Genomic DNA, 19,155 nt, shown 5'->3' on the forward strand with positions numbered 1-19,155 from the left:
TGGAGGGGATCTGACACCCTCAGCCACCCCTTCCCACCTCTGGGCAATGGTGCTGCAGACAGCAAGCTGCACAGGAGGATCTCAGCAAAGCAGAGCAGTACAGGCTGCTCCCCTGCCCTGCATATCTCTGGGGCAGGTGGCTCAGTCCCAAGCCCAGATCTGGCACAGACAAGGAGTCTCCGCATCACTCATCCCCAGCTCCACCATGCACACCACCCCCGGGTGCTCCGGCACCTCGGGACATGCCATCCTCCCCATGCACCCAAGGAATCAAAGAATCCTACCTGCCACCCTGTGGGCCACCAGGCCCTCCAGATTCAAGGGCTCTTCTGCCGACCTCGACAGGTCTTCATAGCTCTCCGGTCCCTTGTGGGGCATCTGGGTTTGTGCTGGGACGGTGGGGGAAGGTGGGGAGGAGGTGAGTTGCTGCTGAGACCCCACAGGGCTGTAGCACGAGGTGCCGAGCGGGACAGTGCCCATCTGTGCTCCGGCTGGGGCATGGCTGTAGCTCCTGGGCTCTGACAGCGGTGCCAGCGGGTAGCTGTAGGGCGAATAGGTTTCCCGATACTCATGCACCCCATAGTCCAGCTCTCCGGGAGAAAAGGCTTTGCCCCCGGGCTCAGAGACCACGGGGCTCGCGGATGTGCCGAAGGACCTCGGCTGGGCCACCTGCGGAGTTGGCCGGGCGTAGAGACCAGCAATGGGCTGGGTCGAAAGGGAGGAGGGCAGGGGTCCAGCTGGCTTGTCCTGWCGGGAGGTGGAAGGCACACTCTGCGACTTATGGACAGCGGGTGCGAGGTCCAGCATGAGGACATCCAGCGCTTCGATGGACTGCTCAATCTCCCGGCGAGAGGGCGCCCGCGGGAATTCGGGCATGCTATGGCTGTGCGGGGGCACCGTCTGCAGTGGGCTGGGCTGGGGGCTGCAGCTGGAGATGCTGGGGCTGTGGCTCTCCATGCCGCCCTCCTGCAGCCGGGAAGGTGGCCGGCTTCCTCCTTGCTGTTGCCAGGAATTCAAGCCCCTCTGCACAGCCTCCCGGCTGCTGGTGCTGCGAGCCGGGGCCTGGGGCAACGCCGGGTTCACGTCGTACTTGGCAGTGTCCACTGCCGGGAAGGACCGGGAGCGGTAGGTTCCAGGGTGGTCGTAGGCATACAGGTAGGGCTGGGAGGTGGGCAGCGGCTGAGGCTGGAGCCACCCCGGGGTGTGGGAGCCCGGCAGGCGCTGTGGGTAGCCACCCAGGTGCTCCTGAGTGGATGCCGAGGGCCGCAAGGAAGGCAGMGTGTCACGGAGGTGGTGACCCATCAGGGTGTTCTGGTTGTTGTAGAGGTAGCCACCATTGGAGAGCGGCTCACTGTCGTACAGCCCCTCCTTCAGCAGCTTCTCAGCCCCATTGCAGCTCGAGGGGCCGTTGGGCAGGGAGGACAGGCTGCCCACCCGGGGCGCCTCCTGGTAGCCGGCCTCACTGGCAGTGGTGGTGCCATCCAAGGAGGAGAGCGTGCCCAGGCTGCCCACGCTGTGCCCGTCCTGGTTGGGCAGCTCATCATCCAAGATATCCGTCTCCCGCTCGGCCACCAGCGCCGCGGCGTTCCCGTTGACGTGCACCTGAGCCGGCACCACGTGGCGGCCCGGCATGGCGGGCAGGCGTGCCGGCACGGGGCCGGGCACGTGGTTGTGCATGGGCGGCGCGCTCTCCAAGCCAAAGCCMACAAGGAGACGATCCAGCTCCTGCTTCTCCTCGGGGCTCAGCACCGCCTGGCCACTGGGTGCCCCRGTCACCCCCGGCTCATCGGTCCGGTCGGTCTTGGTGGAGGCGGTGGAGTTGCCCGAGTCGCTGCTCACTGAGAGTGTGTGCTCGACGTGGTTGGGTGCTGCCGAGAGCGGGAGTCGGGCAGCGTTGACGGCACCGGTGCTGCCGTGGAGGGAGTCTTTCTTCTTCACTTTAGCGTAGAGGCTCCCATCCAGGGGCCCTTGCGTGTGCCCAACCTCTGCAAGGGGAGAAATGAACACGAGACCCCAGATCAATTGCTGGCTGTCTGCACGGAGCTAATGGGTCCCATTAGCCGGTGATTTCGATTTCTTCCGTGTGCCAGAACACTTAACAACCAGCATCGATGTCTCCTCGGCACCCTCCACACTCCCACCGGCGCCACCACGCAGAGACATCGGAGCCAGATCCTCCCCATCCCCATGCCCCCACAGCCCTGACTCACACGCAAGCACTGCCTGCTCCACGGGCATTCACCAAATATCCCGTGCCCTACTTCCASGCATCATCCCTGGCAATTCTCCATGGCTGGCAAGGGCTGGGGCTATCCCCTCAGTCAGCCATCGCTGCTCCGCAGGGCTCRTCCAGCCCCAAAGGGCCGTATGGCACCAGGGAGGCGAACAGGGAGGGTGGAGGGGATGCACCATGGGCCGTAGGAGGACGGGCAGAGGCAATTGAGACATGGCCTCGTAGTTCTTTGTCTCCAGCTCCAGCCTCTAGCTGTGTGGATGCACTCAGCCCACGGGTAGGGCTGAAGGACAGATGAACCACAGACCCACCGTCCCTCTCCCTGCCCACTCTCTTCCCAGATAATGCATGGATCCAGCCAGCCAGACATCCTTGACTTTTCCTTCCCTGGTTACAGACAGGCTCCCATCCTTTCTGTGCTTCCCCTTCCCTCTTTCAGGCCAGGTCAATCTGCCCCAGAGCTTCCGCACCAGCAGTGCCTCTGCCCAACCCTGAACAGGCAGCACCTCCTCTCTGGGAAGGTCCTGGCACCACGACTCAAGGCCAGTGTGGGCAGTTAGCTCTGCTAACAAGAGGCTGGGGAGCAGCCAGGGCATGACAGCATCATCACCAATAACCCTGCACTCCAGTTCTGAGCCCCCCAGCTCCCATCAGCACCAACACCACAAYCAGCTGCACCCTTCAAACCTTTCCAAGTGGGGCAGAGAGATTTCAGGGATACAGAGGGACCTCGGACACTGACAGCAATGGGAACAGTTCCCAAGCTGCACCCCCCCCGCCAGAGCAAGCGCAGCTCCGACCAGGCTGCAGACTCTTGTTTTTCCAGCTCCCTGACGAGGTTTCCTGGAAGGTCCCGCGAGCAGTGTTAAACACTTTCTTTTGGAGGAAAAAATGACTCTTCCCTGGCAGTGGGCCAGGCGGCTGACTCAGGGACGGAAGACGGCCCTAACACGATAGTGTGAAATCAGAGCGGTCCTATCTGCAAGCAAAACACTTCCGAGCCGGGACAGCTTAACCAGTCCCACGCTGCCGCACCCGCACTCCAGCAGCTCCCACACCAACAACCCCTCCCCATAACAAAAAGGGGGCAATAACACCCAGCCCAAGTCCTACCAAGTCAGAGCCCTCTCCATGTCGCTGATTTTCCACTTGTGAATCCCCGCTGGCAGTATCCCAAGGAGGCAGTTGAGCCCCACAGCCTCYTGTTAGCTTGAAGATGTCACAGGACCACGCAGCAAGGTCCTCTCTGGGCACTCGGTAAGGGAAAGGATGAGAATTTCTCCCGGAGACTCAGAGCTCCTTCATCCAGCCAGTAGAGCCAGGAGCCAGTAGCATTTGACTCCACAACACCTCCCATAGTGGGGAAAAGGGAAAGAGAGGGAGGGAAACCCTTTTCCATGGAGGCAGAAAGAAATAAACAGCATATCCAGGGGCAGTGTCAATGCTGGACAGGCTGAGACATTGCTTGGAGACGGGGGGAAAGGCACAGTCCTCCTGTCTGATGGCAGCAATGGGTGCTGGCTGGTCTCAAGAAACAGGGCAAAAGCCAGAATGGGGGCTGGGATAAAAAGGGCAGAGGAATAGARAGGAAAAGGGAATAAATAAATATAAATGTAAGCACGTGAAGCCAAGGGAGAAAATATTCGGAAAAGGCTTTAATTCCTCTCTGGGCTGAGTATTGCCCCACAGCTGGGAGAAATGTCTCCAAGAGAGGTGAGGRTGGGGCACAATGCAGTCCACAGCAGAGCCAGAAAGCCCTGAATGCTACGTCCCACCTTCCCCAGACCCTCTGTACACAGGAGGGGAYATAGGGGGCCTGGTGGCCTTCCCCCAAGCACAGTACCAGGGTAGTAAGCAAGGAACAGCCTGTGACAGCTCAGCCATGAGCCAATCCCTTGTCCTACAGCTGCTCTGCCCCACACCTGATTGCTCATCCTGTCCTCAAACCTAGTACCTCCTGGGCTCTGATGCCAGGGGACAAATCCTGCTACTCACAGCCAATCCGAAGCCTCCACTACCCCTGGGCCACACTACTGCTCATACGACTATCTATTACTCATCACCTGTACAGTTTAAAATAAAACAAACAAAACTAAACTAAACTAAACTAAAATAAAATAAAATACTAAGGGATAACACAACAGAATGCCTCAGCCAAACCAGCCACTCTCAAAGCAACAGGCTCTCAGGACCTCGTTTGCAAAGTGTCTGCAGCTCCCAGCAAGGTCAGATTTCATCCCTGAAGGTCGGAGCAGCTCCAGCCTGGCAGGCTGTGCCATTCCATCGTGGGCTGGGTTTGCCGTGGGCTCAGCCCCGGACACAGCTCTGCTCTGGCTCTATCTGCTCCGGCTGTGTGGAGGCAGCTGCGGGAAGCGCTGATCCCAGCCTGGTCCCAGCCCTGCTGCCAGGCTTGCTGCCCCAGAGGGAAAATGCTCTGTCCTCTCCACAGCACCCTGTGGCTACACCCAGTAAAAAACTGGTCCAGGACAAGTGCAACAGCACCAAGAGGGGTAGCTCGCATCCCCAAAATCCCAGGCATCTGCCTCACACACAGTGGGGTGCAGCACACAGCATCATGCACCAGCACAAATCCTGTCTAGGATTCTGCCCCAGTGCAGAAAATCAGGTTGAGGCATCACCATGTCTCCGTCTCCCCCTGACCCGCCCCCAGCAGCATCCCACCTGCTGCCTCCACTCCCCACCACCCAGAGCCACGGCCCCAGGGCATCTCTGGAGCACCACCCTGCAGAGAAGACCCTGGGGTCCCGGGACCCTCTGCAGGATGTAGGGTGTGAGCTGAATCTCACAGCGTAGAGTTTAGCCTCYTCATCTCTGTTCTCATCCAGTAACCAGATCTGGTGGCACAGAGCAACCCCAGCCCGTGAGCCGTGGCTCACCACAGCCAAGAATTCACCACCCAGCCCCCAGCCCAAAGAATAGCAAAGTCAGAACTTACCAAAAGGCACCGGGATGAAAAGATCCCAGGCGAAGGTAAGGAGCAGGCAGCAAAATCCCTTTCCTTCACCCCTTCCAGCACCAGAGCCTTCCAGGGACACCTGGTGTGGCGGCAGCTCGAACGGCGTCCGCAGCCAGCTCCGTGTGTCCGTCCAGGACAGGAGCCGACGGCCTGGAGCTGGCTCGGGTTGGCGTTTGTCCCTTTGGCTTTGCCTTCCCTCTCGCCGCGTGAGCTATTCCCTTCCCAGCCGCGTCCCGCGGGGCCGCGAGAGGGGCACCGGGACGGCAGCGGGGCGCCGGAAGGGGTGAGATACGGGGAACCCCGGGATACGGGGATCCCCAGGACACGGGAAGCTGCAGGGGAGGATGGAGGAGCCGAAGGTGGCAGAGGCTGGAGATGGGATGGAGCGAGGAGGTGCGGCTGTGCTCCCCTCCGCCCCAGACCACACAGGGACCGCAGGGAGGAGCGGGAAGGGAAGGGGAGCGGCGCGGGGAGGGCGGCGGGGACGCCCAAACTCCAGCCCCAGCCCGAGTTAACCTCGGAGAGGTGCGGAGAGGGTGGGAGCCATGGAGGGAGGACAGCCAGACAGACAACTTCCAGCTATGAATATTAACTACTTCCTCCACAGGCAGGGCTCCGCCGCGTTAACTGTTTCCTAGGCAGGACAGACAGCCGGACAGCTGGACAGCCTGCCCACCTCACACTGTGGCCCTGCTGGGTGACCCCATTTGAGACACCCAGCCCTGGCCAGCTCCTGCGTGCATGCGTTACACTTGTCCCCAAAGAGCAGCGATTCAAATTGGGGATGTTGTTCCATGCCACACATGATCCTGAAACCCAGACGAGTCTGCAAATTCAAATGACGTGCTGGAGACTTGAGCTTCTCCATCTGAAATAACTACACAGCCAAAGAGGGGTGGAAACCAGCCACGGACAAGCCACGGACCCYGCCGATCCATTTTCACAACCCCCTGCCTGCCCTGCCAGCACCACAGGCACAGYATGGACATGCCAGCGCTGTTTTAAGGATGCACACACTGCCCTGCTCCGTGACAGGAGGTATGGCCTGATCCCATCCACCCCAGAGCTGTCTGAGACCAAATTGCTCCCCCCCAAGCAAAATCCATGCTGGGATGGTGCTGACAATTTGGTGGTCCAGGTGACAGMAAGCCCACCCCACATCCAGGCCCCTGCCTGAACCCTCGATTCATCCAACATACTCAGCAGAACATGAGGCTCCCTCCACTCTAATCCCCCAAACCGTGCATTTCCCACACCCCCATGGATGACGGCAGGGGATGAGAGCAGTGTTTCCAGCCGGCCCCCTGACTCACAGCCCTGTTTGCTCTCAGATAATACCACATGCCAAGCCAGCGTCCTTCCAAAACCTCTGAAGTTCACTTGATTCTCGGCCTTATTTTTTTGTCCTGCCTGTGTCAGTTGCAGGACAGCAGAGACAAAGCTCCCCACTCCTGCTGGGGGACATCCCCAGCCCCAAGCACATGAACTGCTACAAGTTTTAACTTTAAGGATAGTTTAAAGAAGGAAAAGAAGGGAGTGAGCTTCCACCAGCTGATCTCTCTCTCCCAGCATCCCAGCCCTGCCCAGTTCCCTGTCCCAGTGGGAACAAACCCTACCACCACCCTACATGACAACCCCAAATACCAGGTCAGAGGACAATGGAAATAGCCACACTCCAGCTGGAATGTCTAGCCAAGCCCATAGATGCTCCAGCATTTCACCCATGGGGAATAACCAGAAGCAAGGGGGATGTTCCGTGTGAATTCCCGTCCAGCCCACGCAGATCCCCACTGCCCACCCCAACACACCCTTACCTTGGAGCAGAGAGCAGCGGAGAGGGGCAGAATAAGAAGGGAGAAGTGGATTCTTTCAGCTTTAATTAGCTAGTGAAGGCAAGAAGAGAGCCAGAGTGGCCCCCTCCCCACCAAGCCTGGCCTAGGGACCGGTCCAGCCACCAGCAGCTCCAGCAATGGCTTTAACAGTGCTGGCCTGGCCCATCTGGCTCTCCACCTCTGCACAGCCTGGCCTGCCCTCCTGAGCCGCCACAGTCACTGCCACAGGATTTGACCCCACTGGGAAAAGTGTACCCCATGAGACGCTGACCTTTCTGGGGGGCAAACAGAACAGCGACCCCATCGAGGGGCTTTCCCCTCCATGGAAAAGTGCAGGATCAGCATCCAGCTCCATTTGTGGGGCTGCGGGACCCCCTGACCTTTGCCACATGCAGTTCAGGCTCTGCTGTGACCTCCCCTCACTGGAAGGCTGGGATGCTCATCCCAGTCCCCACCCCAGCCAGCCCTGCCCTGCGAGTGAGGATGAGCTGCAGGCGAGCCCTATGCCAGAACCATGACTCAGGTGGGGATTTAGCAATTCTCTCGCAGATGTTGGATTTGGCCAGACCCTGGCCACTCTCTTCCAGGCCTGGTAAAGGGACAGCACAGGCAGGGCCAGCCCACAGTGGGTCTAAGGGCCAGCGGTTACAGGGAGCTGCTGGGTTGRGGACACATGCCCAGCCCTTTGACATTTTCTCACACCACCCTGGAATGGGAGAGCTTGGGGTGCCCCCACAACTGTCACACATCCAGACCTTGGGGACAAACCGTCCACTGACTCTATGCCAGCCCCAGAACCCTGTTCTCCATCAACATTGGTTTTCTCTGTAAAACCACACCATTAATTATCTCCATCCTTAAGTTACCCACCAGCATCTGCAGTACCCCAGAAATTGCTCTGCAGCAATCCTCCAACCAGTTGCAAATCCAGCAATGCCATATCCAGCTGCCTCCCTGGAGCTAGCTTGGCACCCCAAGGAGAGCTACCATAATGCTGGCAACCTCAGGCACAAAAAAACAGCCAGAGGAAGAAGCAGGCCATCACCTCCCTTCAGCCTTCAGACATCCTCAGCCAACCAATGGCCATAGGCACTGCAGCAGGAACCGGCCATGCAGCCACCACCCAAAGCCCCTTTGAGGAGGAGGAAGGAAGGGAGGCAGTCACTTGCCTTCCCCATGCTGTGTGGACATGGATGAAGGGCAGAGAAATAGGCTGTGGGGGTATCCCAGTGTGCCCCACTCTCCCTAAGGACCACAGGGCAGCCCAAACACGGTGGGCAGCAGAGACCCTGCCTGAGAAAAACAGGAGGGAGAGTTCACTGATGGGGACAGTCTGTCCCACRGAAGTGGCTCACAGAGAGCCTAGTGAATCCAGCCGTGTCCCCTCAGCCACAGAGCAAGATGTGGGGGTTCAGATCCCCCTCCCATGCCCCCTGCTCTGGACAAGTGTAGTCAACAGATGACCCGGCTGCAACTGGGCTTCCCCTTCCCCAAATCCCCACAGATAAACACAGCAGAGGCAAGGGGAACACCAGGACAGGCACCATCCCCAGCCACCCGCCTGCCCCTCCAGCTTCGGGGTCTCGCAGGACCATCCCACCCTGACAGGCACCCCCCAGCCCTTATGGGTGTCCCATGCTGACACAAAGCTGCTGGAGAAAGGGCATACAGCTCCACTGAGAGCGGCTGTGGCCAGCAGAGACGCGGCATGGGGGAACCCACCGTTTGGCAGGCGATCCCGATCCCGTTGGCCCGGGCTGCAGCGACGGTCTGTGGGGAGCCCTCGCCGAGTGGCAGGACRGGCAGTGGCAGGGACAAGGAGCTGCGGCTGATCCCAGCCCGGCGTGGGTCCCGGTGCCAACCTCACCCCCCTCCGCCCCCGGACGCCGCTTGCTCACGCCTGGTGGTGCCAAAAATGTGGCGTGCAATTCCCTGACCAAATAAGGCAAGAACGACCATAAACAGGGACCCCCCCAGCACAGCCGGACACCAGGGTCCCCATCCTGGCTTGGGACAGGCTAGAAAAGAAGAAAAGTGACAACAGAGAGGGAGGAAGATGGGAGCCCCTTGAGCCCATGCTGACTCTCACCACCACTGCTCAAAGCGGTCCAATGGGGCAGCTGGGGAAAGAGCCCCTACAGAAAGGCTCCTTGCAGCTGCTTGTGCTGGCAYGGATCAGAGGGCAGCATCCTGACTGCAGCTTCACCCTTCCCCAGTCCCAGCTCATCTCCAAACTGGGGCACTGTTTACAAATTCATTCCCTACTGCCACCCTCCCAGCACAGAGGTACCCAGTCAGCCCATGGAGGTACTCCACAGCCCTGACACCTGCTAAGACCCCCAAGGGGTAATKAAGACGAGCCTTTGGGCTTTGGGGTACCTCTGCAGCCTCAGTAYTCACCATGACCCCCATGAGAGGACAGAGAGCAGTCCTGGGCTACCCCTGCAGCCCTGTGAGGGGCTGGGAATGCAGAAGCTCTGACCCAGGGTCCAAAGGGGAATGCATGCAATGAGGCACTCAGATCTCTGCAGGCAGGAGGGTGCCAGCTTGAGGCTGGACCCACAGCTCCCCAGCTCCTACCACATAGCTGAGCCTGCCCGTCACGAGTTGCCTGTTTACTGCCCTCTGCCAAGGCAAGTGCCCATGCCAGCTCCACACTGCGGCCCCAGGTCTGGTTCCACCTGACCACCCCAGCAGAGACAGTCTCGCCTGCCCCAGGCACCCAGAGCCCCCACCCTCCATGCACTGCCAGCATGGCTGTGCAMAGCTCCCACTCGAAGCAGCCGGTGACCTTCAGAGACTTCAGGGACCGCAGCTGTCCCTGCTCCAGGGACACCTCTCCAGATCTGGCCCGGAAAGCCCAGGCATCTGCTCGGCCACGGGTAGCAGCCCACCACCCTTCRACATACAAATCCTGCCCATTCCTGCCAAGTGGGTGACAGCAGTCAACTTGMTGCAACAAAATCGGTGCTCAAGGGGCTTTTCCCAATTCTGAGAGATGGAGCAGACCCTTCAAGGCCAGTAAGCCATCATCCCCCAGGGATAACTAGGGCACAGCTACGCCCTGCCATGCCTGCAGCGTGAGGAAGTAGCTGGGATATTTGGGGCAGACGCGRGGTTTTGATTTTCTGAAGCTCTGGGGCATAAACTAGGGCTGGACTCTGCTTGTGCAAACAGGACTTTGACAGCAAAGTGCTGAAAGGAAGAGCCTGAGCTCCCTGGCACCGTAGCAGAAGGCAAAGTCCACGAGATCTTCCTCTCCCAACCCATGGCCACACTCCTCCCACCAGCAGCCACTTGTCCACAGCTCTGCTGCCCACCGGTGTCCCCTTTGCTGGGATGGGGGGTATTTCCATGTGGACACTTTGACCACCTTGTGAGCCCTAACCTTTCTCCAGGTGCTTGCTGGGCAGGGGCGGCTCAGCCCAGGCCCCCTCTGCACTGTCCTCGCGCTGGATGTTGAAGTTCTCGTAGGAGTCCCAYCGGATGAGTGGGTCGGATGTGTTGTAGTCCACAGAAACACTGGGCCCATTCTCCAGGTGCTCCATGCCTGGAAAGAGGCAGGATGGTCAGGGGGGATGACAACAGAACCAGCATCCTCCTATAGGGGAGTAGGTGGGGAAAAGTGCATGCAAGGAGAAAAGAGCAGGAGCCATAGGGCAAGGCAGAAGAGTCCTGTAGGATGGGCAGCATCAAGGGATGGAAGAGCATCACAAATAAGGTGTACAAGACTGCCTGGGGCTTTTGGGATTGCCTAGAGACCACACAGACTGACAGTGAGTGTGCATAGGTCTGGACTTTCTGAGCAAGGGAGTCCTTCATTCTCAAACATTCCTTTCCACCTCTCCTGGCCCAGCAAGGGCTTTGAAGAGCAGCCTCCCGGGGAAGAGAGGAAGAGAGACAGGGCATCCATGGGTGCTCCTAGATCAGCCTTACTGCCTGGGTGCCTCATCCCTCCCTACTGACAAAGGGACTGCAATGGGACAGGTGAAGTCACAAGGGAGGGGGCAGGGGGCACAGCTGAGGAGAGGRAAAGGAGACAGCACCCAGCTCCAAATCCCCACGGCACTGAGACAGCCATACCTTGGATCTTCTCAGGGCCATAGGAGAACACAAACTCCACCTTCCCATACTCGGGGAAGCGGTCATCTGGCAAGGAGAGAGCAGAATAAAGGAACCATCTCCATCCATTCCTCCAGTAGTAGCCAATCACCCCAAGCACACCTACAGACCAGCTTAAGGCTGGGAGCTGCTAGGGGATATCCCTGCATGGGTCAGTGCATCTCAGACGAACCCTGACGCAGCCCCTCTGCATCAGTAATGGTTTTGGCAATGAAAGGGATGATGGTGCCACCACTTCCCGAGCAGCACCACACCCTGCAGATGGAGCRGGGGTGCCCGGTTTTATTGGGGGTGGATCTGGGATGGGTGCCCAGATGTCCCCATGATGACACCAGAGTTACAGGGGCAGGACAAGGAGGGAGTTTGGAGCAGGGAAGTGCCAGGGCGGTTACCTCTGAAGGCCTCATCCAGGTCCTCCTTGCCAAAGACGACGTCAAGGTCATGCACAGCACACGTGTGGAACTGCACACGGAAAATCACGTCACGGGTAGGGCTGCGAAACTTCTTGTGGTAGCACTTCAGCTGCAGAGAAGAATGGGGATGGGCCATCAGGGTAAGCCCCCAAACCTGGGCAAGGGGGAATCTGGGAGTCMCAAGGCAAGGCGACCACCCAACCCCTGGCTGCTTCCTACGGCAGGAGCTGAGCTGAGGATCCTTACCAAGATATCGCCCTTGAGCAGCAGGCCAGGCTCAATGGTGATGCAGATGCCCGTCTGGCTGTCTCCTTGCACATTGCTGCAGAGAGGAACGGTGGGGGATGTGAGCTGCGCTGTAGAGCCCCTCAAGAACTCCCGGCACCACCTCAACCAGCCCTTCCACCCAAATCCAGAAAGGTGCAAAGCACAGAGCTGGCCCTCCCTGTGACTGAGGGGGAGTCCTGTCCACCAYCACCACCCATTCCCAGGGAAGGTGAAACTGAGGCACAGCTCAGCAAAGGTGCAAAAACAGCTGKGTGGGAGGGTTTGACCAAGTTCCAAGCCCCGAGGCTGGGCTATCAGCCATCCACCTGGCTCCACGTCTCAGAGGGATTTCTCCACAGAGGGAGAAATCTCAGAGAAGACTCTTCTCCCTGCCTCAGTTTCCCTGCAGGAAACCCTCCCCTCCCAGAGCACCGCCGCCGGGCTGCCGACGGGCGGTGGCGTCAGCAGCCTGGGACAAGGGAAGAAAGGAGTTGGATTTCACAGGCAAGATAAACCTGGAGTTTATTACAGGCATCCCATAAACAGTCTATTAAAAGCTGAAAGGCAAGGCTGGGATGGCAGTAAATCTCAGCTAACGGGGACCCATGGCTGCATGGAAGTGAGATCCTGGTCCAGGGGGCTGCGATGSGAATAACCTGGAGGTGAGGTGCTCCGCTCTCACCAGAGAGACCGGGAGCCAGGGGTCCTACCCACACTGGGATGTGGTGCTGGCAGAGTCTGGGGGGATGGGGAAATCAACTCCTGCTTTGCCTCCACCAGTGCCTGCTCCCAAGAGCAGCATCAGAAAAAAATGTGGGAAGATTAAAACAGGGCGAAAGTCTTTTTTTGGATAAAGAAAGAGGATATTAGCTCAGCTGGTCAGAGCATGGTGCTAATAACACCGAGGTTGTGAGTTCAATCCCCATATGGGTCATTTACTTAAGAGTTGGACTCGATGATCTCTGTGGGTCCCTTCCAACTCACAATATTCTGTGATCTGTGAGGACTAATCCAGGAAGGAGGAGCAGTTCTTTGGGCAGGGAGAGAAGAAATGCCTTCATCTCCCAGGGAGATGTTCCCATCCCCATCCCCACTCCCTCCGGGGACACTCAGCCCCAGGCTCYGCGCAGCCCCAGGCTCCCTCTGCTGATATGCAGAGTCACTACAGCCCTCTCAGCAGAAGGGTCCAGCGCGGCCCAGCACAGCCAGTTACCACCTCCAAAAAAAAAAGGAAGCCCTTTTTTTCAGTTCCCTGCACCCCAAACAGACTAAGCACAGACAACAACACGGCAGGGGACTTGTCCTTGACCCTCTCCACCTTCCCCCGCTTGCCATGCCCCCCAGGGTGGGCAGGAGGAAAGCCCCATGGCGAGGAGATAGTTACTAGATCCCCGAGGTGTAGACGGGCTGCATGGCCTGGTAGATTTTCAGGAAGGGCCGACAACCTGGAAGACATCAAGGCAAGGAGAAAAGGCACACTGCTGTTAGCCAGCTGGGCGGAGGGGCCAGGGCAGGGATTAGTCACGGGGGAGAAATCCAAACAGGGAGGGAGCCAAGGCAAACAGCCGCTCCCCGCCCCAGCCAGCCCGCACCGACCAAGGGCAACATCTGCAACGGGCAGAAAGGATGCTGTGGAGGAGCTGAAAAAGGGCAAAGCCGTCTCAGCTTGGGTCCTGTAGGACCTAGGGCAAGTGCTGGGCTGGGGATAGGGGTGGGACGGTGATCTAGCTGAGGTACCAGCCCCCAGACAGGGTACAGCATCCCAAACCCCAATCCCAGTCTGGTGCCATCCTTCCAAAWGCTGTCAGAAAAACATTGTCACCCCACAGGTCAGATTAGTGCCTAGCATCAGGAACGCCTTCCCTGAGGGCATCTCTGCCAGAAAAGGGTAGCACCCTGATACTAGGAGTAAACAGTCTCTGAGAGAGAAAGGGAAATTCAAACTGCGAAGGAAATTGTGAAAAATATCCCCCAAGGAGGACAAGCATGGCCAGGCAGTGTGGGGTGGTGATGTGGGGGAAAGCAGGCTGGGGGGAAACAGCTGGGAGCACCTACCGCCTTTGGACTCAAAGTTGGGGATGCCGTGCATGATGACGTGGTGGAGGAAGAGGGGCTTGTTGTTCATCTTGATGCTGCCAGAGAGGAGCCCACTGAAGTAATGGATGTACCTGGAGGGCAGACAGGCAGCTCAGGGCAGGACCCACACAGAAACATCTGCCTTGGACCCCTGCATCTGACCACCCTATGGGTTAGAAGCCCAGCCTGCAAAGMTGTGCCAGGACCCACCTCTTCTGGGATGGCTGTCCCACCGGCACYACCTTGTCCTCGTAGAAGCGCTTCATGGCAAACCTGTCCAGAGCCTGCTCAGCACTGTGGGGTTGGTGAAAGGGCAGATGAGGTTGAAGGAAAGTACTGGCACCAGYACCCCAGCACCACTGGGATGGAGGCCACCAGTGGGCCCCAGGGCCACCCCAGGACCTTGTGTCTCTCTCACCTGGCTGAGATGTTGCTGTAGTGCATGTAGGCAGCCACCACCACCCCCAGCCGGCCACGGTTCCCCTGTGGGCACACAGAAGAGGTGTCACAGGGGCAGCCATGCCTGTGAGCACCCAGGCACAGACCATCCCACACTGGTCCCTACATGCACATGGAGCCCACAGACCCCCAACCCTTATTAGACACACACCAATCTACTCATATGTGCTGACACCTACCCACAGCCCAAGCCACAAACCACATTCCCTACATCTTTCAGCCTCTGAGGCTGCTTAGGCCAAGTCCTGCAGCCCCACAGAGTCCCAGAGCCCCCATGGCTGTGCCCCAGTGACGGGTCCTGCCCACCTTGTTGTGCAGCACCACCACGTTGTGTGTTGCCGCGTTGAGCCACGTRTCCATAGCTTTGCAAATGCTGCAGATCTTCTCCAGCGCAGGGGTGTGCATGTCGGGCCACCCAAAATCCAGCACCTGAACGGGGGGAACAGACTGGGGTCACATCCACATGCACTCCCATGCAGAGTCCCAGCCGGCCAGTGTGCAAAGCCCAGGGCATGTACCCAGAGCGGGCATTACTGTGTTGCTCTGCCTGTACCTCCCAACCCTGTACCCCACTGCCCAAATCCCTGGCCCAGGGTGGCCATCGTGGTCCCAGATCTCAGGCCCCTCACCCCACCTTACTTGGCTCAGCTTCTGAGGGCTCCCCCATTGTCACAGGGATAAGGACAATGTCTTAGGGAGGTCCCCAGGAGATTCCAAACAGAYAGTGGGGCTGGGAGTGGGGGGCTGGGAGGGCAGTGGGAGTCAGGCTGAGATACCACAAACGAAGTGCAAAGTCTCAGTGCCTTTCTCAGGGTTTTTCCCAGCTGGGTAGCATAGAAAAGGTGACCGTTCCTCCCCCAGACATCTTGTACAGGAAGATGCAGACAGCCCCACAGACCCCCTGAGGACCCCAGGACCCCTTCTGCTTCTCACAGCTGTGACCTACCTTGGGGTGAAGTTTGGTGACATCACGTCTCCGCTCAGAGAGGTTGAAAAGCTTCGGGGAAGAGGGAAAACAGAGTGAGAGGACATCTTCCTCCCCTGCTGCCACCTCACCTCTTCCTCACCCCAAAGCCTTCCCAGATCCTGCCATGAGAGGTTTCCCCAGACACATTACCCTGAGTAACACCTTGCCACAGGGCAGTATAGTAACCAAAAACTCCCATGGGGTCCAAAAAGGACTGATAACCTTCAATGAAGAAAAAAATCTATCCACTGTAGTGCAAAGGCCCTCCCTCAACAGAGCCCAGACAGAGACAAGGATGCCGAATCCATCCCCTGCAAGCACCCATCCCCAGGGTCTGAGCACCCAGCCCCTTCCCCAGCCTGACAGGGTTGGGGGGTGAGGCTGTGCCCCTCACCACATAGTTGTTCCCATGCTTGGACTTGAGCATGTGGGCCACTTCACGGAGGTTGCTGCTGTAACTCTGCTCCTCGGCYGCGCTGGGGTAGGAGACGGCGATGATCCGCTCCGTGATGTACACCAGGTCCAGCTCACAGCTGCTCTCCATGGCTGCAGTCAGGCTCATGCTCCTGGGCAAGGGAGAGGACTGCTGTCACGACATGGCATGGGGAGGGGACACGGGGACCCTTCCCCACCCTGCAAGACACATGGGGACGCAGATGCCTGCAGCCTTTCCCCTGCTCCCAGTCCTCTTGGGGTGTCTTGGGCACCAGGTYGGGTATAGTGAGGCATAACCCCTGAACCTTCTCCATTGGGAGCACCTCCTGGGTGTAGCACAGCTGGAGAAGCGAAGTGCTGGTGGGAGGGAGCTTCAGACAGAGTAGAGATGGTCATCAGAAGGGGGAACTGAAGCATCTTACCTGGATGTTTTGCAGCGTGACTGCCCRCTCCTGGGGGATTTTGTAGCATCCTAAAGAATCAGCAAAGAGAAGCAAGTTACTGCCATGACCCAGCTACAGCCAGCACAGGGGTCCTGCTAGACCCAGGTGTGATGGTGCTGCCAAAGCATCCCACCCCATCACAGTGCACTGAGCATCCTAACACCCCCAAAGTATTGCTGTCTCCAARTCCCACCAATCATCCCAGTGGTACAAGCATCTTGACAGCACCATAAYGCCTCCGATCCCATAAGCAAAACCCAACTCTCACAACCCCAATGCAGCTGGGACYAGCTGCCATGGGCACTGTGGGGCCAGTGCCTTGCCAAAGGGTTGCAGAGAACCTTTTGGGAGGATGCTGAGCAGGTAGGCACAGTCTCAGTCATGTCACAAGTCCCTCTTGTCTCTGTCAAGCTGAGCACACACACCTGGTGGGACAGAGSTGCTTTGGTCCTGCCCAGAGCAGGGGCAGGTTCGCTGCCCAAGCGGTATCGAGGAGCCAGCCAGGCATGATAGTTTGCTTTGGCCCCAACTCCACCGAGCCAAATGCCTGGAGGAAATGTTTGAGCTCTTGGAGCAGGAAACTTCTATTTATGCATGYTCTCCGGCCTCGAAAATTTCATTTGCAGCCGGCTTGCTCTGTGACTTTGTGACCTCAGCCGAAAAACAAAGCAGTGTTTCCAAAAAAAGCCACCGAGGAAAAACACACTTGCACCTCATTAGTTTTAGTATCTCCAGCTAATAAGCAGGAGTCATTTAAAGACTCATCTCACAGAGGCAACACGCCTGGAAGGACCAGAAATAAGAGATGCATCCTGCAGCTGATTCCTGGGATGCCCCCTTGGTCCCCAGAGCTGCAGGACTGCTGCCACTCTCCTCGGGGCTGCAGCATCCYACAACCAGCACACCAAAGGCAGCAGGAGGAGGTGGGAGAGAGATTTCCCTGACACACTTCACCTGCCACCTTCTGCTCACCCAGCACGGTCCCAGGGTTGCTCCCATGGACAGCCAGCATCGCCCTCCACCAGCCTTGCATGCCCCTTTCAAGGTCAGGGTGCCCTGCAGTGCAGAGCCAGGCTCAGCAGCCCTGGGGCCTGGGGACAGTGTCTCCCGTCCCAGCCAAAGCAGCTCCAGAAGGCAGCAGCCTCACCTGAGTGCCCAGACATGCATGGACAGTAGTGACAGTAGGGACAATTTCCCCTCCAGTTTCTTCTCAGGCTGTYCCAAATTGCCTGCTCACCCCAGAAAACCCCCAGCATTGTTGAGGGTGAATAAGGAGTTAAAAGGCAACAAACAAAAGAGGTAAAAACTTTCCTGGGAGAGCCAGGGTGCATGGAACAAGCCTGAATGTGGGCTCATCCCTGCATCACCCACCAGCAATCAGGRTGGGATCCCACCGTGACTTGTGCTCTGCCCCAAATGTTCATAACAGACTTCTCTGGGGTCCCCCACCCACATCCACAGGCCAGGGGAGCCYCATCAGTCCTTGTCACCCCACCCAGCTACAGCAGCTTTCCAAATCCACAGCCTTTCCCAATGGAGAGCTGACATGGGGGAACCAGGACTCACTCCGAGCTGCTGCATGGGTAAACTGAGGCACAGAAGGGCAAGCAAGGTGTGGACACCAGAACCCCTCTCCCTCCCCGTACCTGGATAGCAGTAAGCCCCTTGCTAATCCATTTCCACACCATGGCGGGTCCACTGCTGGCACCCTCCAGAGCTGGGGGAGCGGATTCCCCATTGCCAGGGCCCTCCAGTGCCTCAGCCCTGCCAAGAGCCCTTGAGCTCTACCCTGCTCCCCGGGCTCTGCCCCACAGGCTCTGCCCCACAGGCTCTGCCCAGCTCCCTGGGCTCTGCCCCACAGGCTCTGCCCCACAGGCTCTGCCCAGCTCCCTGGGCTCTGCCCTGCTCCCCGGGCTCTGCCCCGTAGGCCCTGCCTGCTCCCCGGGCTCTGTCCCACAGGCTCTGCCCCACAGGCTCTGCCCCACAGGCTCTGCCCAGCTCCCCGGGCTCTACCCTGCTCCCCAGGCACTGCTCCCCAGGCACTGCCCCACAGGCTCTGCCCCACAGGCTCTGCCCTGCTCCCCAGGCACTCCCCAGCTCCCCGGCTCTGTCCCACAGGCTCAGCCCCGTAGGCTCTGCCCGCTCCCCCCTTCCCAACCGCAGCCACTGCGTCTCTGCCGCCAGCCCCTGCACGAGGAAGAGTCAGCCTGCGATCAGCTGATAGGAGCAAGCGCTCCTGTTATTAAACAYTCCTGCTGCCTCTGGGCTGGGAGACCTTGCAAACGTCCCCTACGGAGACAGGCTCCAGCCAAGCCAGTACAACCCAGTCCAACCCAGCACAGGACTGGTCCCAGTCACGTTGGGTTGAAGATCTCCCAGCCAACCCCATCAAGAATATGTCTTCCAGTCCCAAGCTAGCTTGGCATGTCCCCAAGCTCCCTGCAGCATCCAAAACATGAAGGTCCCTTCTGTTTGGACAGGGTGATGAAAGGCACAAGAAAGGCTTCAGAAATACCAGGGAACTTSCCTGAAAGACAGCAAAGGAGGCTCCTGCCTGGATTTTTCTAGCTAAGGATGCTCTTTMTCGGGGTTGGAAACACATCCTGGACAACCAAAGGGATGAGGCAAAGCCAGATSTCAGGTGAGGAAGGCTTTCATCCTCTTTCTCATGGGAATCACCATGCCTCCTCCATCCCGTGGGCCCCGGCCCCAGTGCACAGGGAGGCCAGCAAGCTGGCTGCGGGCATGGGGGAARCTGTCCTCGTTGACTTTGGCAGCGCATTTGTCTACACTGTCTTAGCAATTTCATGTCCACAGATTAAATAACAGATCCCCAGCTCCAAGACAGGAAAGCCAGCTTTGCAGCAAAAGCCTCAGCCCCACTATGCTGGTCTCCACCACCGCCTCTGCCACCACCCCTGGGCACCTCGC

General features: G+C 58.6%; 1 protein-coding gene across 11 annotated transcripts in view; it reads right to left on the bottom strand.

The window, feature by feature from the left end:
* TNS1 (tensin 1) overlaps positions 1 to 19,155 on the bottom strand; it is a 66,129-nt gene that overhangs the window by 21,791 nt on the left and 25,183 nt on the right. For 10 of the 11 annotated variants that reach the window (XM_057364795.1, XM_057364797.1, XM_057364794.1 and 7 more), the window contains 13 exons: positions 16,204 to 16,253; positions 15,741 to 15,912; positions 15,326 to 15,376; positions 14,686 to 14,808; positions 14,339 to 14,403; positions 14,131 to 14,214; positions 13,900 to 14,012; positions 13,229 to 13,289; positions 11,824 to 11,899; positions 11,557 to 11,686; positions 11,126 to 11,191; positions 10,431 to 10,592; positions 285 to 1,985 (listed from right to left, as the gene is read on the bottom strand). In XM_057364795.1, coding sequence (XP_057220778.1) covers positions 285 to 1,985; positions 10,431 to 10,592; positions 11,126 to 11,191; positions 11,557 to 11,686; positions 11,824 to 11,899; positions 13,229 to 13,289; positions 13,900 to 14,012; positions 14,131 to 14,214; positions 14,339 to 14,403; positions 14,686 to 14,808; positions 15,326 to 15,376; positions 15,741 to 15,912; positions 16,204 to 16,253 — 2,854 coding nt within the window. The remainder of the gene's footprint in view (positions 1 to 284; positions 1,986 to 10,430; positions 10,593 to 11,125; positions 11,192 to 11,556; positions 11,687 to 11,823; positions 11,900 to 13,228; positions 13,290 to 13,899; positions 14,013 to 14,130; positions 14,215 to 14,338; positions 14,404 to 14,685; positions 14,809 to 15,325; positions 15,377 to 15,740; positions 15,913 to 16,203; positions 16,254 to 19,155) is intronic. The other variant, XM_057364805.1, reaches the window with a different exon arrangement.

This window comes from Malurus melanocephalus, unplaced genomic scaffold, assembly GCF_030028575.1.
Source record: "Malurus melanocephalus ecotype Western Australia unplaced genomic scaffold, MMel_1.1 scaffold_42, whole genome shotgun sequence".
Taxonomy (NCBI): domain Eukaryota; kingdom Metazoa; phylum Chordata; class Aves; order Passeriformes; family Maluridae; genus Malurus; species Malurus melanocephalus.